The sequence below is a fragment of the Giraffa tippelskirchi genome, chromosome 10, assembly GCF_054371585.1.
Source record: "Giraffa tippelskirchi isolate mGirTip1 chromosome 10, T2T-mGirTip1v1.2.pri, whole genome shotgun sequence".
Classification (NCBI taxonomy): domain Eukaryota; kingdom Metazoa; phylum Chordata; class Mammalia; order Artiodactyla; family Giraffidae; genus Giraffa; species Giraffa tippelskirchi.
Window position 1 is genome coordinate 121,920,353 of NC_137284.1, and position 27,032 is coordinate 121,947,384.

At 54.5% G+C, this 27,032-nt stretch overlaps 2 protein-coding genes and 1 long non-coding RNA gene across 21 annotated transcripts in view; 2 read left to right on the plus strand and 1 right to left on the minus strand.

The window, feature by feature from the left end:
* Positions 1-8,849, plus strand: part of CAMK2B (calcium/calmodulin dependent protein kinase II beta) — a 92,719-nt gene extending 83,870 nt beyond the window's left edge. For 10 of the 17 annotated variants that reach the window (XM_081535270.1, XM_081535271.1, XM_081535266.1 and 7 more), the window contains 6 exons: positions 65-145; positions 984-1,097; positions 5,923-5,998; positions 6,131-6,225; positions 6,505-6,739; positions 6,998-8,849. In XM_081535270.1, coding sequence (XP_081391396.1) covers positions 65-145; positions 984-1,097; positions 5,923-5,998; positions 6,131-6,225; positions 6,505-6,737 — 599 coding nt within the window. In that variant the 3' untranslated portion in view covers positions 6,738-6,739; positions 6,998-8,849. Of the gene's footprint in view, positions 1-64; positions 146-983; positions 1,098-5,922; positions 5,999-6,130; positions 6,261-6,378; positions 6,740-6,997 lie in introns of all 17 variants that reach the window. The other 7 variants (XM_081535277.1, XM_081535279.1, XM_081535278.1 and 4 more) reach the window with 3 other exon arrangements.
* A 2,588-nt stretch (positions 8,850-11,437) lies between these two features.
* YKT6 (YKT6 vesicular SNARE protein) lies at positions 11,438-20,737 on the minus strand. Of its 3 annotated transcripts, none has more exons than XM_081535281.1 (7): positions 20,512-20,737; positions 18,010-18,085; positions 16,705-16,805; positions 15,591-15,695; positions 15,262-15,327; positions 13,868-13,969; positions 11,438-13,204 (listed from the first exon to the last, which is right to left on the minus strand). In XM_081535281.1, exons 2-7 carry the CDS (start codon positions 18,077-18,079, stop codon positions 13,169-13,171), a joined length of 480 nt encoding a protein of 159 aa, XP_081391407.1. In that variant the 5' UTR covers positions 18,080-18,085; positions 20,512-20,737; the 3' UTR covers positions 11,438-13,168. The 3 variants fall into 3 exon arrangements, with proteins under 3 accessions (XP_081391407.1, XP_081391406.1, XP_081391408.1); XM_081535280.1 differs by having other exon boundaries at positions 18,010-18,092; XM_081535282.1 differs by lacking the exon at positions 13,868-13,969 and having other exon boundaries at positions 18,010-18,092.
* Positions 20,738-20,813: 76 nt separating this feature from the next.
* LOC145523979 (uncharacterized) lies at positions 20,814-26,598 on the plus strand. Its single transcript, XR_014067004.1, has 2 exons — positions 20,814-23,906; positions 25,189-26,598. It is a non-coding gene; the product is annotated as an uncharacterized LOC145523979 (long non-coding RNA).
* Positions 26,599-27,032: the final 434 nt, after the last annotated feature.

Sequence of the window (27,032 nt, forward strand, 5' to 3'; positions counted from 1 at the left end):
GTCTGCTTCCTCTCCACCAGCCTGGCCCGCCGCCTCCTCACATGTTTGCTCCTGTCCACCCCAGCCCCCAGGATCTCTGACATCCTGAGCTCCGTGAGGAGGGGCTCGGGGACCCCAGAAGCCGAGGGCCCCCTGCCCACCCCAAGTAAGTAGTGTCCCAGGCCTGCTGCCTCTGCTGCCAAGTGGCTCCCGCATCCTGCCATGCACGGCCTCAGCTGCCCCTGGACCAGGCTGCCGAGGCCTGGCTAAGTGTCCAGCCTGGCTGGGCGTCAGGGGGCGCACGTGCTAACTCCGCAAGGCAGCTCTCCCCCGGCTCCCCCGCCCCCACCTCCCACACGGCTCCCTGCACTGCTGTCCAGCCCCAGACCTCACTCCCTGAGGGTCTCCCAGACCCGGAGCAGCCATGTACCTTGCCCCTTGGGCCATGGGCCATGATCTTGTCAGTCACGCTGACTTCATATGGGCCCCACGCCGGGCATCTAGGCATGAGGAGCTGTTACAGAAATCCTCTCGACCACAGGCCTGTGGGTTTCAAGGGAGAAGAAAGGGCCCGGCCTCCCTGCAGAACTGGTTGTCCAGAGGGGCCGGGCGTCCTGTGCACTCCTCCGCTCACCCATCCTGTCCTCACCTAGGGGCGCCCACCTGTGTGGGACTACTCTCTCCTCTCCCAGGCCAGGCTGCCCTTCATGGAGGGCACCCTCCGCCCACAGCAGCTTTCCCCACCCCGACCTGGTCAGACAGGTGCAGCTGCCTGAACATCCCTGAAGCTTCCCCCTCGTCCCCCACGCCCCTCTCTGTCACCCCCGTCCCTCACGCCCCCCTCCACCCCCCACATCCCTTCTCCATCCCTCTCTGTCCCCCATGTCCCCTCATGACCCCTCCGTCCCCCCCACTCTCTCTGGCTTGGCTCATCAGCCCATAGGTTTTCTCTCCTGCGTGTCCCCCGCCTGCCTCGTGTTCACGTCTCGTCTGTTCCACCCCAGCCCCCAGGATCTCTGACATCCTGAACACGGTGAGGAGGGGTTCGGGGACCCCAGAAGCCCAGGGCCCCCCACCCTGCCCGTCTCCGGCTCTCCCAGGCCCCCCACTCACCCCGTGTAAGTAGCACCTTGAGTGGCCCGCTGGCTGCTCCTGGGGCCTCTCGGGTGTGGAGACCTCCAGCTGCGGTGCACCACCCCCTGGCTCTGGGAAGGGGTCGGCTCTTGGGTGGGGGACCCAGGAAATTCCACCCAAAGCTGCCACTCGGCTAAAGATGCGCACCTGTGGGGAGAGAAGCAGGAGGCAGGTTTCCCTGAACTAGAGCCTCCCTCCCAGGGGCTGTGAGCTGCAGGTTTCTTGCATAGTGGTAGTGAGGATGGGGCGCGTGCATCTGGGGTGGCCCTGGCTGGTGAGTCTAGGGCGCGGGGGAGGTTGGCTGGGGATGGGCGCTGGGCTGGGCCGCCTCCCCGCCTCCCCGGGCAGGGAGGAGCCACCGCTGCCGTCTGCAGCCCGTCTGCCGACTGCTCACCAGTATCGCTTACAGGGATGGATGACATCCCAGGGCGGCAGCCACCCCCTCCTCCAGGGAGACACCGGGCGGGCTCTCAGAGGCGAGGCTGCTTCAGGGCCGGGGCCCGGGCATGGCGGGGGAGAGGCTGGGTGAGTGCCGGGGTGTGGGGGTGCCGACCCCCGCCCACTCCTGCCAGCCATGCCTGGGGGCCAGGGCGGGGGTGGATGGGTGGGAGGGAGGCCCTGGCAGCAGAGGGGGAGGCTGGGGGTGGGGGGCTGTGGCCTGAACTCAGGCTCTGCTAGAGGAAGTGGAAATGCATCTCAGAGGTGAGACAGCAGAGTCTCGCTGGTGGGCACACAGCGGAGCCTGTGCCCGTCCCCAATTGTGCGGGGTCTTATTCGAGTTTAGAGGCCTCCGTGCCCCCAAATCCAGGACCCTCCTGGACCCTAGTTTCACAGATAACGAAGCTGAGGGTAGCAGATGTGGAGGGTTGTGTCCTAGGGGTCCCCTGCAATGTGACCCCAGCCCAAGGCCATGACCCACCTTTGGGGCATGCCCGGCCCAGGTGGGGAGCTCCAAGGATAGGCTGACAGAGTGGAGGAGGGGGAGGCACAGCACAGGCTTGCCCCTTTAGGGCTCTGTCCTGAGCCTGACTTGGGAGGTGGGGCCGCAGAAGGGGCTGTGACCAGGATTGAGTGGAGGGGACCTCAGGGCCTGGGCTCCTGGCACATGTGGCCGGGCCTACAGGGTGCAGGGGAGGGACAGAGTGCTGGGGGGAGGGCACCGAGAGGAGGGGCGGCCCCTATCAGTGTCCCTCAGAAAGAGGGGTCCTCTTACCTCCTGCCCTCCCACCTGGGGTTCCCAGCAACCAGCTCCCTTGTGTGTGGGGATCCTGGGTGAAGGGATGCAGGTAGGGCCAGCCTGGAGAAGGGACTTCTGAGTAGCCACTTCGGGGTGAGTTCTGGCACTCAGTGGGCCAAGTGGGTGAATGCCAGAGTGGAGTGGCCCCCCTTCCCAGTTCTGGGACCAGGGACTGCCCCCACTGGCGCAGAGGTCCGGCTGCAGAGGGCCATCCTTGGGCTGGGTCATGAGCAGCCTCCTTTCCCGGAGCCAACCCGCCAGCTGTCTCAGTGGTAAACCGGTTGTGCCCATTGGCCCGCCCTGAGTTCTCCATAATCGGGGATTATGCACAATCCAGGCTGATCCTGTGCAGCTGCCTCTCTGGTGTGGCTGGGGACGTCCTGACGCCCCTGAAGCTGCTTGGGGTCCACCTGGGGTCACTAGGGTCCCCCTGGACCCTTTGCTAGTGTCTGGGCCTCCCTGGCCTGTTAGCTCTCCCCAAGAGAGCCAGAGTAGATGCAGGGCTACAGTTCAACTCTGGGACTTCTCCCAAGCCAGACTCTTGCCCATGCACCATAGCTGTGTTTCTGGAGTTGCCTGGTGGGGGCAGGTTGTCCTTGATAACCAGCCCTCCCCCCACCCCCGCCAGGAGTCCCTTTGTGTAGTGTGTCACCTGGGGAGACAGGATTGCTCTGTATGGCAAGGAAGGAGAGGGCAGAGTCCCTCCATGGGTCAGGAATGTCTGGCTCATTCCTCGGCTGTGGCTGGGCTTGTGCAGCCTCAGCTTTCCCATCTGCAGAATGGGCGTGGGGGCTGTTTCCCAAACTTCAGACTTTGCAATGTGTTCTGTAACCTTAGAGCTCTATTTACTTAATACTTTCTTTTTACACTGACTCCATTTTTAATTACAACTTGTTTAAAAATACTCAATATTACCTCATCAAGTGGAAATTCAGCCCACTTACCACGGTGCAGTAGGGTGGCTATAAAATCAGAGTGCTTGGGGAATCAAAACAGAAAAAAAGGTCTCTCAATTCCAGCTGCGAGGTCGTCGGCTGAGGGCTCACGTTGGGAGGGGAGACAGCTCACACTGTCTGTCAAGAGGGGGATTGACAAGTGTCTGGGATGTCGGATGTGTAGATGTCCCCTCAGCGAGATTAGCAGGATGGCCTGGAGCTGGCAGAGTGGCTCACAGTGGGAGGTGGGTGCTCCTGAGCAGGGGCTGGACGTGGTGCTGCAGGAGGGAGGCAGCGGGGTCCAGGGTGACCGGCCGCCCAGGGCAGGGACGGGAAGGGCAGGCGCCGGGTGCTGCGATCAGACAAGCCCAGGGGCCCTGGCCCTCGGGGTGGCATCTAGTGGGGGAGCTGGGCTGCAGTGGGAGATCAGAGCCTGAGGCTTAAGGCCACTTCCAGGAAGATGACAGGTGAACTGGGGTTGGGGGTTGATGAGGTCCCAGAGAAGAGAGGGCCGCCCAGAATTGGGAAATGCCCAGGCAGAGGGCTGAGAGGTGGGCAGGCTGTGGAGGAAGCACTGAGAGGGGAGAAGCTGTGTTATGGGGTGGGCGTAGGAGGAAGTGGGTGTGCCGAAGGAGGTGGGAAATATCCAGCAGGTGAGGACAGGGACCACCCGCACGTGTCATGTTGGGACAGAGCTCTGCGGGGTGGGACGGGGGCATCAGGGCAGCTGGGCCCCCTTCCTGGAGGCCAACGTCCAGCGGGCGCCTGGGTTCTGCAGAGACAGCCTGAAGCCCAAACCCTGTTACCTCCAGACATGGAGTTCTATAAGAAACAGAAACAGGAGCCAGCAGAAGCACAGCCAGTGCAGAGAGAGGGTCTCTTCTGAACAGGGGAAGCGCATGTGTGCTGGCAGGTTGGTGTGCACATGCGCTACAGACACACACACAAGGACGCACCCATGTGCACGAAGGGACACATATACATGCATGCGTGTGCGTGCACTGGACCCCTCAGGTGTCACAGAGCTCACCCAGCAGCCACTGTCCAGAGCCGGTGCTGCACGACCCAGGCTGCCAGCTCACACATGGGCACGCCCCTGCTCACACGCAGCATCTCCTGCCGTGGGCTCTGTCCACTTCCCATTTGAGCGCCTGGGAGAAAGGAACACCCAGACAGCTGAAGGTGCTGATGGGAGGGCCTTGGGCATGTGCACCCTTTGGGAGCTGGCAACCTGCACTCTGGGAATGTAGGCCATGGATCAACTCACGCGTGTACTGAGCCCAGCTGCACTGGCAGCTGGACACTGGGGAGTGACAGACGCCCTAGGCTTGGTTGAGCAGGGATGAGCATCCACAGGAGTGGCCCTGCAGAGTGCCTGTGGTCCCCACGTACTGTGGGGAGCAGAGAGGACACGAGCACCCACGTGAGGGTGCACAGATGTGTGGCTGGCATGGCAGTGACTGGGGAGGGGCTGTGGAGAGAACAGGGGTGCTGCTTTCGGTGTGCTTCTTGGGACTGGGTTTTACTGCTGGCGTGTTACTGCGTTACGGAATCACCATGCGTGGGTGTGTCCGTGGCTATGTGCACACGTGCATGTGTGTGTGTTTCCTCTGTGCCTTTGGGTGTCGATGTATCTGCATAGGAGTGCTTTAGCACCTAACTCAGGATGGTACTTCTTTGGGGAGAGTGAGTGTAGAACAAGATTCAAGGGAACACAGGCACCTGCATCTTTATGTGGAAGCTTTTCTCTCTTTGGAAGAAATCTAAAGCAAACCTGAAAATTGTTTAGATGTGAACCAGCAGAGTGTGGGCTATATTATTCTTTGTGCTTCTTCCACATGTTTAAAATATGTAGCCTGAAAATAAACGGTAGTTAAAGAGATAAAGGAGGGCCCCCAGGCGAGCACCCCAGGGACTGGGTCAGTCTAGGACCAGAGGTCAAGTGGGCAGGAACCTGGAGAAGGCTGCCGGCCCAGGGCCTCAGGTGGAGGGTGCAGGATGGAAGAATGATGCCAGAGGACTGGCCTGGGGCCCAGGACCACAAACAAGTGGAGGCAGGAGGCAGCGGGAGGCCAGTCAGCAGTCTGTGGGCTTCCATGGAGAGAAGGCAGTGAGGCCCACGCTCAGCTTTCCACTGGGCTCTGCTTCCTGGCCTTCGCACAGAGGCGTGGCCCTGCAGCCTCCAATCCCCTCCCTGTTTTGTGAGCCGGCCCCTAGTGGACACCTGCCCCCCAAGAGCTGTTGGGTGCACGGAGGACTAGAGAGCAATGCCTGGGGGGCAGGAGCCAGGAAGGCTGGTCACAGTGTCACAGGGTCATCCCCTGCTGAGGGCGCAGGGCACGTGGCCGGGGGCACTGGGCATGCAGGGTGGTCTGGGCAGGCTTTGCTTCCTCGTCCTGCATTTTCCAGACCGGTAGTGCTATGGATGCAGTATGTCTGTCATTCAGGGATACTGTATTTAAGACAAACAAGATGGAAGCTCGTTGGACTTGGAAACAGGGAAGCTGTGGGTAGCCTTGAAGGGAGCAGTCTGAGCTGGGCAGCCTTGAGATGGGGATGGGGGCAGGATAATTTGCCCGGACCCTCCCGGGTGGGCACAGGTGGTGTGTGGGTCACTGCGCAGCTGTCTCCCCGCAGCGCGGAAGCAGGAGATCATCAAGATCACGGAGCAGCTCATCGAGGCCGTCAACAATGGTGACTTCGAGGCCTACGCGTGAGTCGGGGCGCCCGGCCTGTCCTGGGGTGGGGGGTGGAGGGTGGACCTGGAGGACTTCCCCACAGGGAGGGGGCTGGATGGAAGCACCCGGTTCTGAGGGGCCCCTCCTCACCTGGGTCTGCCCCCTAGGAAAATCTGCGACCCAGGCCTGACCTCATTTGAGCCTGAAGCCCTGGGCAACCTGGTTGAAGGCATGGACTTCCACAGATTCTACTTTGAGAACTGTGAGTGTGGGGCGGGGGGGCAGGGAAGAGGGCAGGTGCCCCTGGAGAGCCCACGGACCCCCAGTCAGGGGCCCAGGGAAGCCCTGTCCCCGCTGTACTCAGGGTCAGCCGGCCACTGCTCCGCTCTCTGTGGCAGAAACCCCCAGGCCACAGGGATGAGGGGCGAGGACACACGGGGACAGAGAGAGGGAGCCAGATGGTGCTCTTGGGGGAGGAGGCTGGGCTGGTAGAGGGGCTGGGTGAGGGGAGGCCCAATGCCAAGCCCCTGCCCGCCTGCAGTGCTCGCCAAGAACAGCAAGCCGATCCACACAACCATCCTGAACCCGCATGTGCACGTCATCGGCGAGGACGCCGCCTGCATCGCCTACATCCGCCTCACGCAGTATATCGACGGGCAGGGCCGGCCCCGCACCAGCCAGTCCGAGGAGACCCGCGTGTGGCATCGCCGAGATGGCAAATGGCAGAACGTGCACTTCCACTGCTCGGGGGCACCCGTGGCCCCGCTGCAGTGAAGGTGAGACCCTGGGGGAGGGGAGCGCAGCCCGGGGTTGGGGGGCTGCAGCCTGGGGGGCGGCAGCTGGAAGGGGTGGCCCAGCAGGTTCCTGGGCGTAAGGCAAGCCTGGTGTTAGGGGAGTAGGGGTGCTGGGTCAGGGTCTCCAGGCCCCTTTCAGGGCAGCCCTGCAGGTGCCCACCTAGCAGCCACCAAACCCAGTTCAGACGGAGAGCTGCCCCCAGAGCTGACCTGCCCGCCCTGGCGCCCGCTCTGTTTCAGAGCTGCTGCGGCTGGTTTCACCACGGGACAGACTCGGTGTTTGGAGCCCAGCTGCCCTCGGGCGCACGGCCTGCCTGTCGCATGTTTGTGTCTGCCTCGTTCCTCCCCTGGTGCCTGTGTCTGCAGAAAACCAAGACCAGATGTGATTTCTTTTTAAAAACAAGATGACAACGACAACCACACACACAAAATTGACGTCGATGAAATGGAAAAAAAACTAAACAAGGGAAAAAGCTGTAAAAATCACTGGCATTTGTGGGGCTTCGAACCTTCTGGCCGCACCCCACCCAAGCTCCACGTGTCTGTCCGCTCCTGGCCTCCTCCGGGGACTGGCTGGGGGAATGAACTTGCCCACCAGGGCCTGCCGCCTGAGGAACAGTGTTTGCTAGGTGGTGCCCACCCCCCAAGAAGTCTGCATCCTCCCTGCCGTGCATGGCTCCTGGTCAGGAGTGTCAGGTGTTGTTGGGGGAGGGCTGGGGGGGTGGCAAGGGGGCCTGAGCACGGCTGTCTTCCCTCCCACTTCCCTTCCCTCCTCTCTTCCCCGAGAAGGTGTGGATGTGGGCTCCCAGTGTTCCCGGCGTGGGTGAGCAGTGCAGAGACTGGGCCAGCTTCTCTGGGAGGGTGCTGAGCCATCCAAGGAGGCCCAGGGATCCAGTTCTGGCCCAGTTGGGGCCAGGGAGGTGCACTGGGGGAGGGGTTGCAGGGAGGCACACCTTAGTTTCAGATCTCACACCTGGCAGGAGACATGGGAGAGGACAGTGCTGGCAGCAGCCCGCTGAGGAAGGGACCCCTGGGCTGGCCTCTCTTCTGCTCGGGTACCTCTCCGTCTTTGCCCACCTTCTTCCCCGTCCCCATGTAGGTGTGGGGCAGAAAGGAGAGAGGGGTCAGAGTTGGGCGGGTGTTTCTGGCTTCCAGGTCGAGGCAGAGGCCAGGCAAGTGTTTGCTGAAGAGGCTGCGCTTTTAGAGTTTGAGCCAGAGCAGCAGGGAGCAGAGGGCTGCACTGGGCTGCGAGCAACAGGGACCCTGAGGTGGGGAGGCGGGTCCCCCTGTGTGCTGGTGGGCACTCTGGTGAGCCTCTGGGATGAGCCTCGTGGCCAAGTGGTGGCAGAGAGAGCTGAAAGCGTTTGGCCGGGCATGGGGGTGGGTATGATCTGGCCTCCTGGGCTATACTCGGGGGGTGGTCAGGGGCCGTGATCCCAGAGGTGCAGGATGCACCCCCCACCCCAATATCTGCCCCTTCAACTCATGTTGTTTTCAACAAGGATTTTCTTTAACTTCCCCCCACACAAGCCAAGGGAGGGGCCCAGAGTGGGGAACAGGACACAGGATGCTGGTCTCCAAGGGGGACTGTCCATGGACAGACACTCAGAGTGGACGCTCACCTGCCTGTCTGCAGCTGTGCTCAGGACAGCCGTCCCCACCCATGGACACAGGGTAAACATCTGCAGGGCTCCCTGGTCCTCGGGCAGTGGCAGGGCTCGCCATGGACAGTGTGCAGCCAGGCTGCCCTCACCTCCTGGGGCCTCCTCCCCTCCTCTCCCCGCTCACCCATCCTCTCCAGGGAGCTGCCTGTCTGGGATAATTTGGGGATTTTTTTTTTTTCTGGGGGAGAGTTCTTTTGCATGACCCCTCATGAGCAAGCCACACCCGCTCTTCTAGCTAGATGTCTGCGGTGTGGCGGCGTCGGCCGGCCCGCCCTGCAGAGGGTCGGCTGCCCGCGGTGCTGGCCGGCCTTTCCTCTTCTCTCTTTTTGCTGAGTTTCATTGTCTTTTCTTTCTGAGCCTTGTAAGTGTACAAAATTATTATTTTGTTCTGTCTCGGGAAACTGCAAATAAATGGAAAACAGGACAAACTGCTTCAAGTGTATCTGGGGGCTCTCTGCCAGTATCTAGCCGACCCCTCTCCTCTAGGCAGGTCCCTCGAGGCCCTGCTGTGTGGGCCCTGGGCTGGCCAGGCTGCAGAAGCCCTAGGCCAGATGTTCCCAAGCCCATCTCGGGTAGTCGGCACGCCCAGGTGGGGCCCCTCCATGAGGCTGCAGGTCAAACTCTGCCAGCTGCTCCCACCCTCCTCCCTGGTCCTCCCAAGGCCTCTGTTAGCCCCAGACACAGGAAACAAAAATGACGCCTTGAGTCCTAGGACCCCCCAACCTCTGGTCACTCTAGCGGTCTCTGAAGATTAGATCGGGAGGGCACATCTATATGGGAAGAGCTCCAGGCCCCAGCCCTGCTGCCCTGTCCATTCTCTCCCTCCACCTATCTGGTCTTTGTGCGTGTTGCTTGGGACACCTGGTACCTGCAGCCACCGGGGCTGCTCCTGTGGGCCTGCACGCTGGGCTGTGTGGACAGCACACGGACATGAGACACTGACGCCAGGAGCAGGAGTGGTGGCTTCTGGGATGCCAAGATGACACAGCAGAGTTGCAAAGATGACACATGGCCTGGAGAGGCTCCGTGAGGAGACCCGAACAGCAGAAGCCCAGAGCTGAGACCTGGGAGACAGAGAGATGCCAGGTACAGAGGCTCCCAAGTGGCCCCAGACTGAGGGGATTGAGGGCCCAGGTGGGCAGAGCCAGGTGCTCCCCACCAGCCTTCCCTCTGCAGCTCACCCCCCACATGGAGGGAGGGACGCGGCACCCAGTCGCCCACTGCACCCCCACACCACAGGGATACAAAGCCTCTGGGCCTTCCTTGGGAATACTCTCGGCCTGCACTGTCTGAGTGAGTGCTGGCCGCGTGCCTGCCTAACCACATGGCCATCCAACCTGTCTGATTGCCTGACCACATAGCCATATGGCCGCCTGACTCCACGGCTTTCTGACCACGCGGCCATGGGGCCACACAGCTGCATGGACACATGGATGCAAGGCCATCTGCTTCTATGAACATCTTCCCTCACGGCTGCACATGTTTAGGCCCTGCCAGGCAAGGGCTGTTGGGACCTGCCTGTGCTCCACTGGCCCCTCGAAGGCTTCATGCCCTCCTCCCTCCTGTGCAGTGCCTAGCAGTCCTGCTGACACCCCAGAGACACCCTCATGTTGAGATGGGCAGCCTCCCCTCTACACCTGGTCCCCAGGTGCCGCTGTCTGTACCTCACGCCTTAAGCTTTCTCAGGACAGAAATACGGGCTTCCAAACAAACTGATACACCAAACACACCCAACGGGTCCAAGTGACTTCTGATGAGGCGGTGCTGCCTCAGACCCGCTCAGTCCTGTCCACTAGGGCACAATAGGCCTCCTTGTTCAGCCTTGGCATCTGGTTGCAGATACCTTCAGATGGGCCAGGAGGCTAGCTTCCTGGCCCTGTGGGTGGTACCTGGCAGAGGCTGTCAGGTGTGCAGGCGGGTATGAGGGCTGCCCGGGAAGCACCAGTGCACATCGGAGAGCTTGCGCAGAGAATCTAGGACAGAGCCAGTGAGCAGAGGAGTCATCACCACCACCACAGTATCTAGGGCTCTGCTCACCTATCAGCTGTAATCCGAGGAGGCTTTCCAGCCCAGGCCTCCCTCTGGGCACCGGCCACAGCCCCACCCCACCACCGCTGGGGATCCTGCAGGAATCCTGAGGTGGACCAGCACTCTGAAACCGTCCCCTGGCCCCTCCCCAGCGCAGATGGCAGGATAGGCAGAGGGAAGTCAGCGAGGGGCCTTTCATCTGTCATTTTAAAGAGCACCTGCTTTGGGCAAAGCTCCCTGGGCCCATGCCCTAGTGGGTCCTCTGAGCAGGAAAAGCTGGAAATGCCCAGGCCACTCCCTATTCCAGGGGTCTCAAGGTCGGTCCCAGGCCAGCAATGAAACAGGTGAGAAGCACTCACAGTCTACCAACCAACTGCTGAGGACATTCCCTAAACTAGGATCAGTCGCCAGCCTGCAAGGATCCATGGGGCACAGGACGCTCCACACCCAGGCAGACACTCCGATCTGGAGGTTCTGGGTGTGTGGCCCCGGCTCTGTGGCTGAGGAAGCCTCCCAAGTGGTTTCTCCAGTACAGTGAGGACCAGGTCACAGGATTCAGAGCAGGACTTCTCACTCTGGGGCTCCCTCCTCCACTTCCTGCTAGAAAGGTCTGTGGGGAGGGGGGAGGGGAATGAGGGCATTTAGGTGGAGGCTGCCTCCCCCCAGGATACGGCAGACCCCACACTTGGCAGGGGCACAGCAAGAGGGGCAGGGCTCCCATGGAAAGGGGTCCCTGTGGCTCAAAGCACATTGTGTGCTTAGCCACTTCAGTTGTGTCCGACTCTTTGTGATTATGAACCGTAACCCACCAGGCTCCTATGTCCATGGGATTTTCCAGGCAAGAATACTGGAGTGGGTTGTGATTTCCTACTCCAAGGGATTTTCCTGACTCTGGGATCAAACCCGTGTCTCTTATGTCTCCTGCATTGGCAGGTGGATTCTTTACCACTAATGCCACCTGGGAAGCCCAAAACAAAGCACAGGACTATTTTGGAATTTCAAAAGACAACTTTATCCAGATAGGAACCTTCCAAACAGAACACAGAGAAAAGTTAGGCAGCAGTTATTAAAATACACTTTGCCAAACGACTTAACATTAGAAGACAAGAGGAGCTGGGGGAAGGGTGGATGCAGAGGTCTCGGCCAGCCCTACCCACCCTTGCCACCCTCTTCCCAATCTTGGCCACCCCCCACCCCCCAACCCCAGTACCCTCCAAAGTGGGAGGAGTCAGACAACTCTCAATCGTCCCTAAGGGATGGTCATGGCCACCCCAGAGACCAGTGAGCAGGCCAGGTCTGCGCCTTTCAGGGGTAAACATGGCAGAATTCACATGGGTAGGCTACTTTTAGGCCAAGTCCTCTGGCGGCACGGTGCCCAGAGAAAACGGGCAGCTGGCAGGTAAACTTCTTAGGGTGGGTCCTCAGAGGCCACGCAGATCCCACTTTTGGCCCATGCCAGAGAATTCAGGGCCACAGGCACTTCCTGTCAGGCCAGTGCTCCTCAACAGGGCAAAAACAGAGGGCTCAGGGAAGGACACCGGAGGACGCGGCCACACTGGTTGACACCACTCCAACAGGGGCATCCACGGAGACTGAGTCTCAAGAGTGTGTCTTGAGCCTGTGTCCTCAGGAAGCGCAGCAGGGCACTAGGAGGTGGTTTACAACATGGCAGTATGGCCTGAGGGACCAGCAAGGCTGAGAAGAGCCCGGAACCTCCTGGGCTGCTCCCTGCACCTGTGTTTAGGGCTGGGCCTGAGCCATATGCCTCATGCTGCTGGGGGCGGGGGCAGGGGCGGGATAGTGGTGCCCAGCAGTGCTTCTGCTGGGGGCTGGGCTGGAGTGTGGGCAGCTCAGACCACAAGCAGACGTTGGGAGCCCCCAGGCTGGCCCACATCTTCTCTTGGTGCCTAGTAATGGTGGCCAAAGTGAAGGTCACTTGCTAAGACATAAGACCCAGGTGATTGTCAGACAGTCTTTCTTGTCATCAGAGAGGCAAGTGACAACCATTCACGAGACTGCAGCACACGTGCTCTGATCCAGATGCTCAAAGCCAAACTGCAAGTCAGGGCAAGAGCCCCCTCCCCAACTTCTAGGGCTCTTTCTGGAACTTGCTTGCTGGATGGGTACCGCAGAAAGTCAAAGTCAATCTCAGCAGGAATGCAAACCAGGTCTCAGAATTTGTAAGTCCAGTAGCTGTCTCCTCCCAACACGGAAGCACTGGCCCGAGCCCCCCACCCCGCCCCCACGCCCACTGCGGCCCCACAGTGGCTGTCCCTCCCCAGTCCTGGAGTCAGGGCACCCTGCTCCCTGTAGTGTTAATAGTTAAGTGTACAGACAAAACCCAAACATGTGAAGATCCACAAAGAGCTGGCTCTGAACCTCCCATGGGCCTTGCACAAGTCAGGGGCCCACATCCTTCTCAGGGGATTAGAAACGAGCCCTGCAGCATCTACGGAGTCACTGAGCTTTATGGTTCCATCTGGCCCCCAAATACACATTTAGGGGCCTCAGTATCTTTTCAAAAATAACTAGACATATGAATTTGAATGTTCCCCACCCTCAGGTCCCCATCCACCCTTCGGTTTCTCCCAGGAGCTCCAAAGCCGAGGTTGAGTCTGTCCCACTTGGGTTGTTGCGAGGTGGCTCTGCTTCCTGGGGGGCCGTAGTTCCGATGTGAATGATGACGACATTCCAGCGCAGAGGCCTCTGCTGGCAGCCGTCACATGATTGCACAGCATGAGTTTTGTTTCCGGGCCTTGAGAGACAAAACAGAGCTGAAGAGGTGGACCTCAGCACATGTAGAACCGGGAGCTCTGAGGGGACCAGTTGGCTTTACTAGGGGCTCTGGAACTGCCAAGGAGAGAGATGTGGAGGGAAGCCATCCAGAAGTAGTTCACGCTCCCAAGATTATTCTGTCCACCTTCCATTAATGCTATCGGTAAGGAAGGAAACTTCCTGTTGTTTAGCTGAGTATAAAGAACAAGAATGTCTCTTCCTTCGCTCCAGCCTTGACTCCCCATAAAGCTATCTGACAGTATGCGGGTGCTTCTTACTAAGGATATCTTCAGAGAGCAGAGAGGTACCCACTTGGTTCACGGGGCCTCTGTTACCTTCTCCCTCACCTCCTGTTCAGATACCTCCTAACCCCACAGGCATCTCCCTCCAAGGCACACAACAGCAAACGTGTGTGGGTTGACCAAGTAAATGCAGCACCCCTATTGCCCAAACGGTGAAACACTTAAGTCCAAGTGAACAAATTAGAAGTGTTGGAACCTCTTTGGGAAGGTGGCATACCTCAGACAGCAAGGGTGAGGAGGACCCATCCTCACCTTGTGAAGGCTGGGGGAGGGGGGGAAGCAGCCCAGAGGCAGGGAGAGCCGAGTGAAGGGGTGCCCAGGAGCGGCCAGGCCACACTCACCGTTTTATAGAAGGCTTTAGACTGTATTCCCAGCACTTCAGATTTGGATACCAGGTCATCGAGCTTCTCACCTCGTTCTAATAAAGACTCCATGGTGTTGTGCTGGACAAGAGGAAAGACACAAAGGAATGCCTTGCTCTGTTCACAAGGTGAGCAGACGCCAGCCCCTCATGAAGCTTAGTTATAGAAAAGTGCTTCCTTTGGGCTCCTCCCCCACATAGGAGCATCAAGACACAGCAACCCAGACCTATGGAGGACACATGGCCTAGTGACCTTCCTGAAGGATCTAGAAGGTTCTAACTGGACATAAAGCACTGCCCCCCAATCCTCCAAAGCACAGGCTTAGATAGCCACACTCCAGGAGAGGTCCCCTGAGCCCGTATTTACACACACATATTCCTACTGCACAGCCGTGTCATGCTTCCCCCAGGGGAACTGTGTCTAAATCTCACCACTATCAGCTTTGTGAGGGCACCTCTGCACTTAGTGCGGACAGACCCTTTTCAAACACTTGAGGAATGGAGGTCCTCACAGGAGCCCCTAGCCCTGCCACACCCCAGATGGCCACTGCTTCAACTGCAAGGCCCTCAGAGGCAATTGGCATGACCCTAAGTTTGGACATATGAAATGGCACAAAATGAGAAATGAGCAAAAATGTCCTTTATCTCTACACACAGCTAAGCAACTCAGATTTCCACCATAAAAAGTTAACTGGATCAAGACATGAATGGGATGGATAAAAGGCAGTGTGACTAGTAATCTAGATTTTACCACCGCAGCCAGAATGGGCTGGGTGACCTGGACCCATGGAGAGACAAGGAACGACAGTGCGTGTGTGTCCCCTGCCTCTGTGTGCTTGCTCACAGACTAAGGCTCTGAGGCAGCAGAAGGCAGAGACAGGGCTTGGTTAGGAAACGTGGAAAAACATTACAGAAGACAGAGAGGTGCCTGAAGACTGTCATTTCTTAACTTCCATTCCAAAGCCAAAGGTAGCTCAGAGTTTAAAAACAAAAGCAGAAAACTGCAATTGCAAACTAGATTTCAGATAAAATGCTAGGTTCCTGCTCTTCTGAATCAGGCCTGTTTCTGACAATTTGGGACCTGTATTTAGTCAGAGAGCCTCAGTCTGCACCGAAATCCACACTCTGAAAAGGAGGCACCTGCTGGGCTGTGGGGTCAGGCTAAGGCAGGCATCATGGAGGCAGAACCACAGAGTGGCTGTCTGAGTGAGTCTGGCTTTCAAGGCTTCTGATGCACAGGGACAGGTGGGCCACCACCACTTTCAGAAGTGCTTTGACTATAATTAAAACAAGCATCAGCTGCGTGGGCTTGACTGCTGGCAAATCCTTTTGCCTCTCAGTTTCTGAACTTGGTCTCCTAATTTACTTACTTACCAGGATGATCTTGGTCTCATCCAATTCAGCCTGCACTTTAGTCATGGGGTCAGCTTCTCGGGGATTCTAGGGAAGAAGCAAAAATAAAAACGTCAGGACTGGAGTGGCTGCCTGGAAACAAGGCAAGCAAGCTGGATATACTTTCAGAAGTTTAAAACCACAGGCTGCTTAAACACATGCTGGAAAAGCAAAAGCCTGCCTTAGGAACTCAGATTCCAGGTCTTAATGTGGGTTCCTGCGATCTTCAGGAGGACATCAACCCCCACATCACCCAGAGTCACAACCATCAGGGCCGTTGGCTTTTCTGTTTCACAGCCTTTACGCCTTACCTGGTATCTACTGAGTTGACTGTCCAGGCCTGTGTACTGGATGGTATCAGGGGATCCAACTGGCCAGTCTATCCTCTCGACATGCTTGGAGAATTCGTCTAGCACCTGCAAGACAGAGGAGCTCAACAACAGCCCCATCTCTGTGCTCATCCGAAAGAGGCTCTCAGGACCCCAGGACCCACAGCGGAAGGCAGAGGAGGATGGCTAATGGCAAGGGAGAAAACCTAGGTCCACTGTTCTTCTTCCTCAGTATTCTTGGAATTAAAATCCAAGTATGCCCAGCCTGATATGAACCTCATCTGGGAATGATAAATTATTAGATATTCAAATTACAGATTTCCACTTTTCTCAGGTTGTGAATTTCCAGGAAACAGGATATTGGACCTTTAATTTTTCAAAACATTCTTCAAAAAGGTAATTAGGTCCTTTGAATTTAAGCAGCCACCAGACTTCATGCGCTTATATGCAAGAGTGTTTTAGGGGATGTGGAGGCAGGGTCTTTGAGGAGTTATCATCCGCACCACAAAGAAACACACTGAAGAATGAGGAGGCACCAGCCCCACACTGGGGAAAGGAGCCGCTGTAACTGCAGGATGGGCCAGCAGGGGGACTCCTTGAGCAGAAGCGCGGCAGGTGGGGAGGAGCCTGGAGTGTGCAGGGATGGCCTGAAAGAGGGGAGGAGGGGAAGAAGGGAGGTGGGTCATGGGGCAGAACATGCAGCCTAGTGTGGCTCAGAAGGAACTGAAAGTCACGACTTTCAGGGCGGAAGCAGGAACAGAGCGGGCAAGAGGAGTGAGTGGGGGCGAAAGCACAGCCGGAGCTGACCCAGAAGGTTCCACTGGGAAGGAGAGATGCTGGGACTCTGTGGCTGACAAGGAGAGCCAAGGTGGCCCCAGGGACACTAGCAGGATGAGAAGCAGAAATAAGTGGGGGGGTGGGGGTAGGGCGGGATGAAACAGACAGGAATGAGCAGGCTCCCAGACTGTCTCTTGGTTTAGAGTGAGGAGGCTGCAAGCAGGCTCATTTTGGACACACTATTTCATCCCTTACGTCACTCCTGGCCCCAGTCCACGCCTGTCTGCCCAAGTACAGTCCAGCCAAGCTGCAAACTCACCTTCTCTAGCAAGGTAAAAGCCACCCGGGATGGGTATTCACTGTCAGCAATGACCACTCCCGCAAGACTGTCATTTCTCACGTAGACATGGCACAGATATTCTAAGGAGACAAGATGATGACATGAGGGCTTTAGACTTTCTCACCCCTCAAAGCCGCTGGACTGATACAGTGCTGGGCTTCTGTCTTCTGGGTCAACAAAGCGGCTCTGAGCCAGGTTTACGGTGAGGCCCTGCACATAGGGCAGCACGTGTAGGGGCTCTGCTAGCAGTGTGGCTCAACACCTGCTTCAGGGTGAGTGAAAGTCCCAAGGCCCAGTGCGCAAAGCCAGGGTTGAAGGATCACCAGTGGCGCAGAAACATCCCAGGAAACAGCCCTGGGGGCTTGTCCGAATCCCATCCCGAGCTCGAGGTCAGGCTCCTCTGTGTTTTGGAAGCTGCAGTCCTCAGAGGTGCTCTGCTCTGCTCCCAAGCTGATGGAACTCTGGACAAGCTAAGCGGCTTCCGTTTTCATATATACACAAAAAACTCGGCTCAAGCCAGGAAATCACCTGTCAGGGCCCCAGGCTTCCTCACTAGCAATCTAGCCTGCTCCACTATGGTGAGCCTTGGTGGGGACGGGGCAGGAGAGGGAGGAGGAGATAAAGCCCATCCAGAAAAAAATGAGCCACTGCTGGCTGGGGTCTCAAGTACGACTGTGGTGAAGTCATCGAATTATCAAAAGGTACAGCCTGTACAGGGCTTCTGCAAAACAGTCACAATCCTTGAAATGGTTTTTTGTCCTTTGGAAAGGATTCAGAGATGACATAGCTAACCAAATGCCCCTAAAATAAATGACTAAAAATTCTTACAGGAAACCTGAATCATGAAGAAGAAAAAACTAAGGTCATGAGGAAAAATAAGGGGTCTCCAGGTTCCTGGGCAAAAGCACTAAGCAGCACAGAATACAGTATTTCCTCAACAGGGCTGGGTGGAGATCCTTTTCTAAGACGTTAACAACTCCAAAGGCAAAAGAGGACAAAGCAGGAAGGCTGCTTACTGCTCCAAGAGAGGCAGACCCTAACAGCAAGCGAGTCTAAGCTTTTGGGGGTGATTTAACCAAGCAACCGACATACCAACAGTGGGCACAGAATTTTGCGTAACAGGAAATGGAGGAGGAGGGAAGAGAGAAGCCAGCAGAGGATCGTGGTCCTGGGAGCTCTCTCCATCACAAGGCGGCCCCTCCTGTGGACAGAGCTCTGAGCCACCTGAGGTGGGGCAACCACGTCAGGGCCAGCACATGCTTACAAGGTGGTAGGTCCTCTTACCTTGTTCTTTCACAGAAGCTCGGCTGCCTTTTGCTGAACGCTCCACAATCAGCTGACTTGTGAAGGTCATGAACTCCTGAACGCTAAGAAACACAACACATATTACCTGTTCCTGTCACCTTGTCCCCAACACAATGCAAAGTGACCCCTGAGCTTATACACTAAGAAGACATTGCTTCCTGGTTTCATTCCTTCCTTCCCAACCTCAGGAAGAACCAATAAACACTCTGTCGATGATCATGAATACAGATAATTAACACCATCACAACCATTCAAACCACATCTGCTTGCTACCGAGCAGACCCAAACAACCCACTTCCAGAATTCTGGGGAATCTTCTACAGGTTATAGTTAATTTAACATTTTGGTCAAAGTATGATTTGGGACACAGCAGAAGCAGAGGCCAGCTCCTGTTCTCAAGGCTCCACTAACTACCAAGAAGCGGGAAGAAATAAAATCTGTGACGGAGACACCTAAGTGGCAAAAACTGTTCAGCGGATGCACGGTCAAGTTATGGCAGCTGCTACACACTGGACCCTGCAATGCGACAGGCATCCTCAGTGAATGCTGGCTCTAGCCTCAGATTGGCTGGGGCTAATCCATGGTATGGGCCCGGGACACTCGGGATGGAATTGAGGGCAAGGGCTCAGCCAAGACAAGGAAACGGAAAATGGTTTGTACCAAGGCTGAGGGAGAGGAGGAGGTTCATGGGCCCAAGAAAAAGATGTGGCCAGAATGGAAGAGTCACACGTGACAACAGTCCAGCTGGAGGAACCAGAGTTAACAAGAAGCCTCTAACTGGGAATGTCATATAAAGGGCCGTCAGCGCAGGGTCCTGACTGGTGGAATCCACAGTTGGTTCCAGCAGATTCATACTCTCCTGAGATCACACCAAGAGCCACGCAGCAGAGTGAGGACTCACAACGTCTGCAGTGGACTTCCCTGGCTGGGATCCCAGCTCTACCACTTACGAGATGTGTGACCTCTGGTAAGGGACTTACTGCACAGCACTTTGTCTATAAATCGAGACGTGCTGTGATGACTAAATGAGCACTTAGCATGATGTCTGGCACATAGTATTACTTGTTATTATTATATCCTGAGAGAGTGAATAGGACCAGAAAAATCCCTTAGAGGAAAGTCTGAAAATAAGGAAGTCCTTGCAATAAAACTAAAAAGAGACAGAGCTTAGAGTAGAACTATAATTAGGCAAAGAAAGAACTGCATTCACTGTGACATTCTGCACACAAGAGCCAGAAAAGCTGGAAAACGTTTTGAAGGTCTGAGGTTCTCATTCTGGTAATCATGAGGTGGGCAGGACAGAAGAGAGGAGGTCTTATGAGAAAAACAATGGGCTCAACTGGACTATGTGTTGTTTTAAGAGACACTTGTAGAGATTTCCCTACAGTACTGCAGTTGTATTAATCATCTGAAACTGTTCTGGATACCGAAAACCAGTGAGATGAAAGTCCTAAAGTGAAATCTCTGAAGATCGTCAGTAAATGTGGGTAGGGGAAAGAGAGAAAGGAAAAGAATCAAGAGTTAACCAAGTTAACACCCAAAGTTCCATCACAGAAAAGCAGCAACACAGAAGAGAGACTAGAGGTTATGATAGAGAATGCTAAGTACCAAGAAGGACCCAAAAAGAAACAGAAAGTTTCAACAATATAACAAGAGGAATTGTTTGAGATCTCCCAGCAAGCCACTCTCATCAAGAACAAAACAGCCTCACTGAAGTAATGAAAACAATCCAGACCTGGAGACTGGGTGACCACAGACACAGACTTTGTAGGGTCCTTCTCCTTTTGTGCCTGAGTCACTGCCACCCCTCCCACGAACAGGCTGTTAAGTGTCTGTGGTACTTCTAACACACACTTGATTGCATTAAAGTGCCTCGCAAATGTTCAAAGGCTTGTAAGCCCTAAAATCTCCATGCTTCCTTCCAAATCTTCACTGTAGAACCCTTTTGTACCACTAGAGCCCAACCGTAAAGAGCATACAATTTGGGTTGGAATCCTGGCTGGTTTGGTATCCATCTCCTGGGGCCTCAGTGACTTCCTCCGTAACATCAAAGAGTGTACCAGGAACTCTCACACCAAACTGTTGGAAAGCCCTGCCAGATAATACAAACGTGGCGCTTAAGGTGTGGCACGTGAGCTTCCTGGGTCAGAACCACTGAGTGGGAGTTGCTGGTTTAAGATACAGATTGCTGGAACTCAACTGGGCGTGAACCTGGGGGAATCTGGGCTTTTTCAAAGCCCCCCGGTCATTTTTATAAGACAGAAGTTTTGAAAAACCCTGATTACAGACTACAATCCAGAATGGGCTACGGCTTTTCACGATTGAAAGAAGGCTACTTTCTCAGAGGCACAATCCGCAGGCCGAGGAAAAGGCCACCGGCTCCAATGCGGGAGGCCAAGCCCCGGGCCTCGATTCCCGGGCGGTCTCCAACCCGGACCCGGGGCCTCCCCGACCCCGCGCCGCCCTTCTGGGCCCGCTCACCTGGATCTCTGAAAAAAGCTGAAGGAGGACACATCGTATGCGGCCTTGAGCAGCACCGTCTTGGACTCGCCTTTATATAGGACGCTTAGGCTGTACAGCTTCATGGCGCCGGGCCCTTGGGCCGGCCACCCGCCTGGCCGCGATACCGGTTCGCAGGGAGCAGCGCAGCGCCGCCCCTCGAGGCCGCCGCCGGCTGCTGACGGGTCGGCACCGGCTTCCTTCTCCTGGCTCGGGGTTCACTTCCGGTTTCGGTCAGGGGCCGCCGCCCGAGGCCTAACGGAGTCGTTTCGTGCCCCGGATGCAGAAAGAAGCGGCCGGATACACGAACGAGGGGGTGGTGCAGGGCCCTGCGCGTGCGCGTGAGGGGCTGTCGGGGTTATCGTCGGCCACCTCGCTGTCTCACTGCGATCCTTACCCTTCTCCCGCTGTCCTTATCCCTCCGAGGCCTTCTCCCTTCTTCCCTGGCCGTCCTGAGTCCTACCAGCGCCCCCCCGCTTCTTCCCAGTCCTTTTGAGTACTGTAGGAACAGCTGTGTGACGGGGGCTGTTCTTCCTCTGAGCGGTGAAACCCAGAGCCCCACCCACACGCCAGTACTTTGTAAACCCTACACCAGGGACTTTGATTTATGCGCGAACTGACTTCTAGGAAAGTGTTTTGTAAATCAGATCTCCTTTTTGAGTGAAGGGCAGGGACCTTTTCGAGGCTCCTGCCGGGAGGTGAAGGCTTGCGTCTCATTTTCAGTTAATTGAACCCTCTCTTGCCCTTCCCACACCTGCATCCTGCCTGCATGGGAGTAAATCTCTGGTCACATAGGACCCCTCAGCACGAGCCTGCGGGCCTGAGGTCTCCTGGGCCTGCCCACTACCTGTGAAAAAAACTGCCCAACCACTGATCTGGGAGCCAACTGCTAACCTCAGAGTAGCAGAGCCATTTCACTTCAAAAGGAGCAGAAATTCAGCTCCAAACCGAGGGAGCACTTGGCATACCATGACTTGGAAAACCTTTGCTTGAAATGTTGGAATAATGCTTTTTCACTGGATGGGGGTGAATGAGGCTCTGTTCTTTGAGGGTAGTACGTCTTTTATCTTCTTGTTTGTTAAATGGTATGTTATCAGAAAGCATCTTGCAGGACAGGACAGTACAGTTCAGTCGCTCAGTCGTGTCTCTTTGCTTGGACTCTTTGCGACCCCATGAATCGCAGCCCATCAGGCCTCCCTGTGCATCACCAACTCCCAGAGTTTACCCAAACTCATGTCCATCGAGTCGGTGATGCCATCCAGCCATCTCATCCTCTGTTGTCCCCTTCTCCTCCTGCCCCCAATCCTTCCCAGCATCAGGGTCTTTTCCAGTGAGTCAACTCTTCACATGAGGTGGCCAAAGTATTGGAGTTTCAGCTTCACCATCAGTCCTTCCAATGAACAACCAGGACTGACAGATAACGCTAAAAGGACCTTGATCTTTGGAAACTGGCAGGAAGGTTACACAAGCATCGTGCTAGAAGCAGCCAGATCTGAAATGATGGGAAAGAGATGGTATGTTTGAAAAACCGACAGCATCACTCAAAACACGACTCTAAATCAGAATGTCTCAGTCTTATCACTGTTGATATTTCGGATTGGATAAGTCTTTGTTGTTGGGGGCGGTCCGTGCACCGTAGGCAGCATTTCAGGCCTTTACTCCCACTGGATGCAAGTGGTACCCCAATGGCAACCAAAAACATCTCTGCCGCTGCTGCTGTCGCTGCTGCTGCTGTCGCTTCAGTCGTGTCCGACTCTGTGCGACCCCATAGATGGCAGCCCACCAGGCTCCGCAGTCCCTGGGATTCTCCAGGCAAGAACACTGGAGTGGGTTGCCATTTCCTTCTCCAATGCATGAAAGTGAAAAGTGAAAGTGAAGTCGCTCAGTCGTGTCCAACTCCTAGCAACCCATGGACTGCAGCCTGCCAGGCTCCTCTGTCCATGGGATTTTCCAGGCAAGAGTACTGGAGTGGGTTGCCATTGCCTCCTCCGAAAAACGTCTCTGGACATTGCCAAATGCACTGTTCTGCTGGCTGAAGGAAGTTCCCACCACCTACCTTTTCACTCAGCACCCTCTTCATCGACCCTGGGTATTTTAAAGTACAGGGGTGTGCGGAAGGGCTTTTTCCCATCCCCGATATTTTGGTGCCAAACCTCAGGAACAGAGAGGCCAATGCCAGGCCAGTGTCTCAAAAAGACATGACGCTAAACTGTGTGTAACCCATCCTGGCTGCACTGACACAGTTGCCCTGTAGGGGGCGGTTGAGAGCCATTTCCAAAGAAAATTCTGAGTCCGTTTGTTTTTTGTTTTTTTTTTTGGCCACTGAACGTCAAACAAAAGGAGGAATCAGGCGGACAGTGTTTGGTTGGAATAGATTTAAATGTATTCACTTGAAACATAGTAGTAGTCGTCCTGAAGTTTCCCTTACACCAAGCACTTTCCATATGTGACCTCATTTAATCCTCACAAAAACAGGAAGATACTATTAACACCTTAAGATATACAAACTGAGATTCAGGTTAAGGAAATTGCTGGTAAGAGGAACGTGTCAACACCAAAACAAGGAACAAACTCTCTCATACAGCTCTAACAGCTGTCTCCGCACTCTCTGGCTTTGCTCAGCCACCATTACCCCAGATAGCCTCTCTTGGTCTATGTGGTTACCAATTCCCCAAGCTCATCTGTTTTACTGAAAAGTAAGACCCACCTTCCACTTCATCACCCCAGCAGTTATTCAACTTGGATTCAATCCTCGCACTGCCACAAACCACAAAACCACAGAAGTGAACAAACCATTAACCCCTCTGAGTGTGTGTGTCTCTTTCTCTCATCTGTAAAACTGGAAAAATGTCCTTCCCTAGGCACATTGCTAGGAATGATAAGACATTATATTCCAAGCTCTAGTCATATAGATGCTTAACAATGATGATTATGTGTATTGTTATCGTTCATGACAAAAAAGGAGGAGAGATCATAGTAGGTTATAGGGATCCTGCAGGCTGTGGGAAGTGGAGATTTGACAGTAGGCTGAAATCTAAGGAAGGGCTATAGATTGCAGAATGGTATTGTATCTGTTTTAATTTAGTGATTTGATTGTGGTGTTATAGTTATGTGAGTGAATTCTTTCTTTTTTTTTTTAGGAAATACAAGTTGTTGTTGTTTAGTCACTGATTTGTGTCTGACTCTTTTGCCACCCCATGGACTGGAGCCCACCAGGCTCCTCTGTCCATGGGATTTTCCAGGCAAGAATACTGGAGTGGGTTGCCATTTCCTTCTCCAGGGCATCTTCCTGACCCAGGGATTGAACCTGAGTCTCCTGCTTGGGAGGTGGATTCTTTACCACTGGGCCACCTGGGAAACCCATAATATATTTAAAGGTAAATATGATAAGTTTAAAGAGACAGGATGAAAAAGAAAAGAGTCAGGATGAAGGGTATCCAGGAGTTTGCTGTACTGTTCTTGCAGCTGTCCTGTAAGTCTGAAATTATGGGGCTAGGAAAGATTGTAGGGCAGGAGTGCTGACGTCATACATGCAGCGCCCACGCAGGCAGGGGTGGCACAGTTATAGACAGAACTAGAACAAGGCTGTCCATGACAAATGGCTGAGGGTCTCTAAAATAGCCCCTGCTGGGCAAAGCAGACTGCCACCCACCTTTGAGGCTTTGCTCAGCTCACAGTAGGTGCTCAATTTAGCTGAACAGCGGAAGCCTCTAGGGTGGTCCAGTGGTTAAGGGCTGACACCCAACCAGATACCTTTCCTGGTGGTCCAGTGGTTAAGAATCCACCTTACAAAGCAGGGGAAATGGATTTGACCTCTGGTTGGGGGAACTAAGATCCCACAGGCCACGGAACAACTAAGCCCATGCACTTCAACTACTGAGTGCTTGTGCTACAAATGGAGAGTCTGCATGACTCAACAAAGATCCCGCGTGCCACAACTAAGACCCGACCCAGCCAAACCAATAAACAAGTAAATATTAAAAAAAAAAAAAAGTCAAGCTGAGGGGCATACCCCAGGAGGCCCAGCCCAGGGGGGAAACCCAGCCATTCAGTGGCCTCAGTCCCCATACCCCCTTGTCTGACCAGTCAAGGCTAGGGCAGTAGGGCTGTTTTCACTCTAAGCCTAACACCAGCCTCCACAGATTACCCAGGAAAGGGGCCTTGAAGGGGGCCATCAGTGTAGTCAGCCTTCCAAAAGAGTTCAGAGCATGTCACCTTAAATATGCTGCTTTGACATATTGATTATTTTGAACCAACTCACAGCTTCTTTAGTCACTTCTCCGCAATTTACTCTCCCTACCCAAAACCGTTGTCTTGTCAATTCTTCACAAATTTATTGCCTTTTTTTAAAAAAGATAAAAGTATAAAAGCTTTTTTTCTCATCACTTCTTTGGGTCTTTATTCTCTTGTGAAGGTTCCTATATGCAACTAAAATTTTAAATAAAACCTGTATGCATTTCTCCTGTTACTGTCAGTGTAATTCTTTGGCCCAGGTGGAGAACGATAGAGGGCAGAGGAGAATTTTTTCTTAGTAGCTCACCAAGTCTAAGGAGCACGGACCTGATGCCATCCACCAGGCAGGGTCTGCTAGCAGACTCAGCCTCCAGGAATGCTGCTCACTCCCATGACACTTACTCACCTGTCTTGTGCTTCCACCAGGTTCTCCAGGCCACAGGGAAGACAGACACAGACATAGCTCTGCCACCAGCCCAAAGGGAACAGAAGATGTCAGAGCATGAGGGGACGGGGTATACTATGAGAAGGTTTACCTGGAGGCAGTGAGCAGGAAGTGATCACAGCCAAGGAAGACAGAACCCAGCTGGGAGTTCGCTGAATAGAGGGACGGCCCCCTCAGAATTGCCTTGCCAGGATCTATATTTGCAACACTAGGCACCACTCTCCTGCTGTGCATCTAGGGATGGATACAGAGCCCACGCTGGATACACAGTCATTTAGACTAGTAACTTGACCTGAGGCACATTTACCACTATGGTGCTGACCTGCACAAAAAAGTGGGAGAAATTCTGCAGAACAGGAAGAAAGGCAGGGAGGCAAGTGGAGGCCGAGCAAGAGGGACAGAGCCGGCCGCCACAAAAGAGGAGTCTGGGCCTCGCACCAGCCTGATCTCCAGGACCTCTGAGAGCAGAAAGCAGAATGGGAGACATCACAAAGGAAAAGGCACTATGAAGAACCTAAAAGCACAAGCTATTGAGAGGACTGCGAGCCCCCTCCACAGCCTCTTCCATCCCCTTCTGTCCCCTCCCCTTCCCCAACCTTTCCACCCTCTGAAGCTTTGCATCCCTGCTCAGATGAAAAAGGTCAGTGAACCCCAAACAGTAGGTACAAACTTCTGGTTAAACATAGAAGATGAAATAAGTATGTTTATATGAACTCTACTAGAATGACACAAAGAGAGCGGGAGAAGGACAAAAAATGGGAAATACTAACCAAGGTGGAAAGGTTTAAATTGATGAGAGGTACAGGTGATGGGGGTTTAGCAGAATGAAGGGCTGAAACACCCGGACCTGGGTAGGGGGCAGGGAAAGCAAAGGGAGCCGCTCTCTCCCCTCCTGCTCCACAGATACTTCAGCCAGGAATGTACCATCCTCTACCTCCCCTCAGGGAGAAGATGCAGGAGTTTACTTTGGAGACTTGAATACCCAGAGATTCTGCCCTTTAGAGGCCTCCAAATTACAACCTGTTGTTTCAAGTAGTCTCTGTTGGGTAATGTCTCCTGTAGGGCCACCCTCAAGGCTCTGACCAGTGTGCAGTGTGTGGCTGCCCTTGGATTAGGTAACATATCAACTGTGGCCAGGGAGGGAGGGCTCTGCAAGAGGATTGCCTTGTCTCTTGTCCTTGGGGGATGGTGAGCATCACAGTTCTTTCCAGCCCAATCTTTCAACTTCCCCAGTCTCAGTGAACTTATCTGAAAGTGGTGGGGGGAAAAAAGTGGTGAAAATAATACCACCCCTGCCTACTGCCTCAAGATTATCTGATCAAATGACATAATGAATACAAAAGTACTTTGTCAATCATAAACGTTTTAATAAATATTAGTTATAATGACAATTTCTCCTTCTCCTATTAAATACATTTCCTTTCTTTATGAATAAATCTAATAAGAAATTTATTTATCTATAAGAGAAAAATAATAAAGCTGAAGGGCATAAAAGAAGACCTAAGCAAATGGGGCATGTACCAAATTCTGAATGAGAAGACTTGATGTTATAAAGATGTCAGTTCTCTAAAATGGATCTCCCAATCCACAAATTCAATGCCTCTCCAGTGCAATTATCAGCAGCATTATTTTAATGAAGAGGGATGAGTAGATTTTAAGGTTTATATGAAAGATAAGAGGCTTATGGTAAAAAAAAATTTTTGTGGGGGAAAAAAGGGAGATATTTGTCCCAACAGATATAAAAAAAAGCTAAAAAGTTATGCTGACTGAAAGAGTGTGGTATCCACAGGAATGGACAGAGAGATGTCTAGTTCATAGACAACTC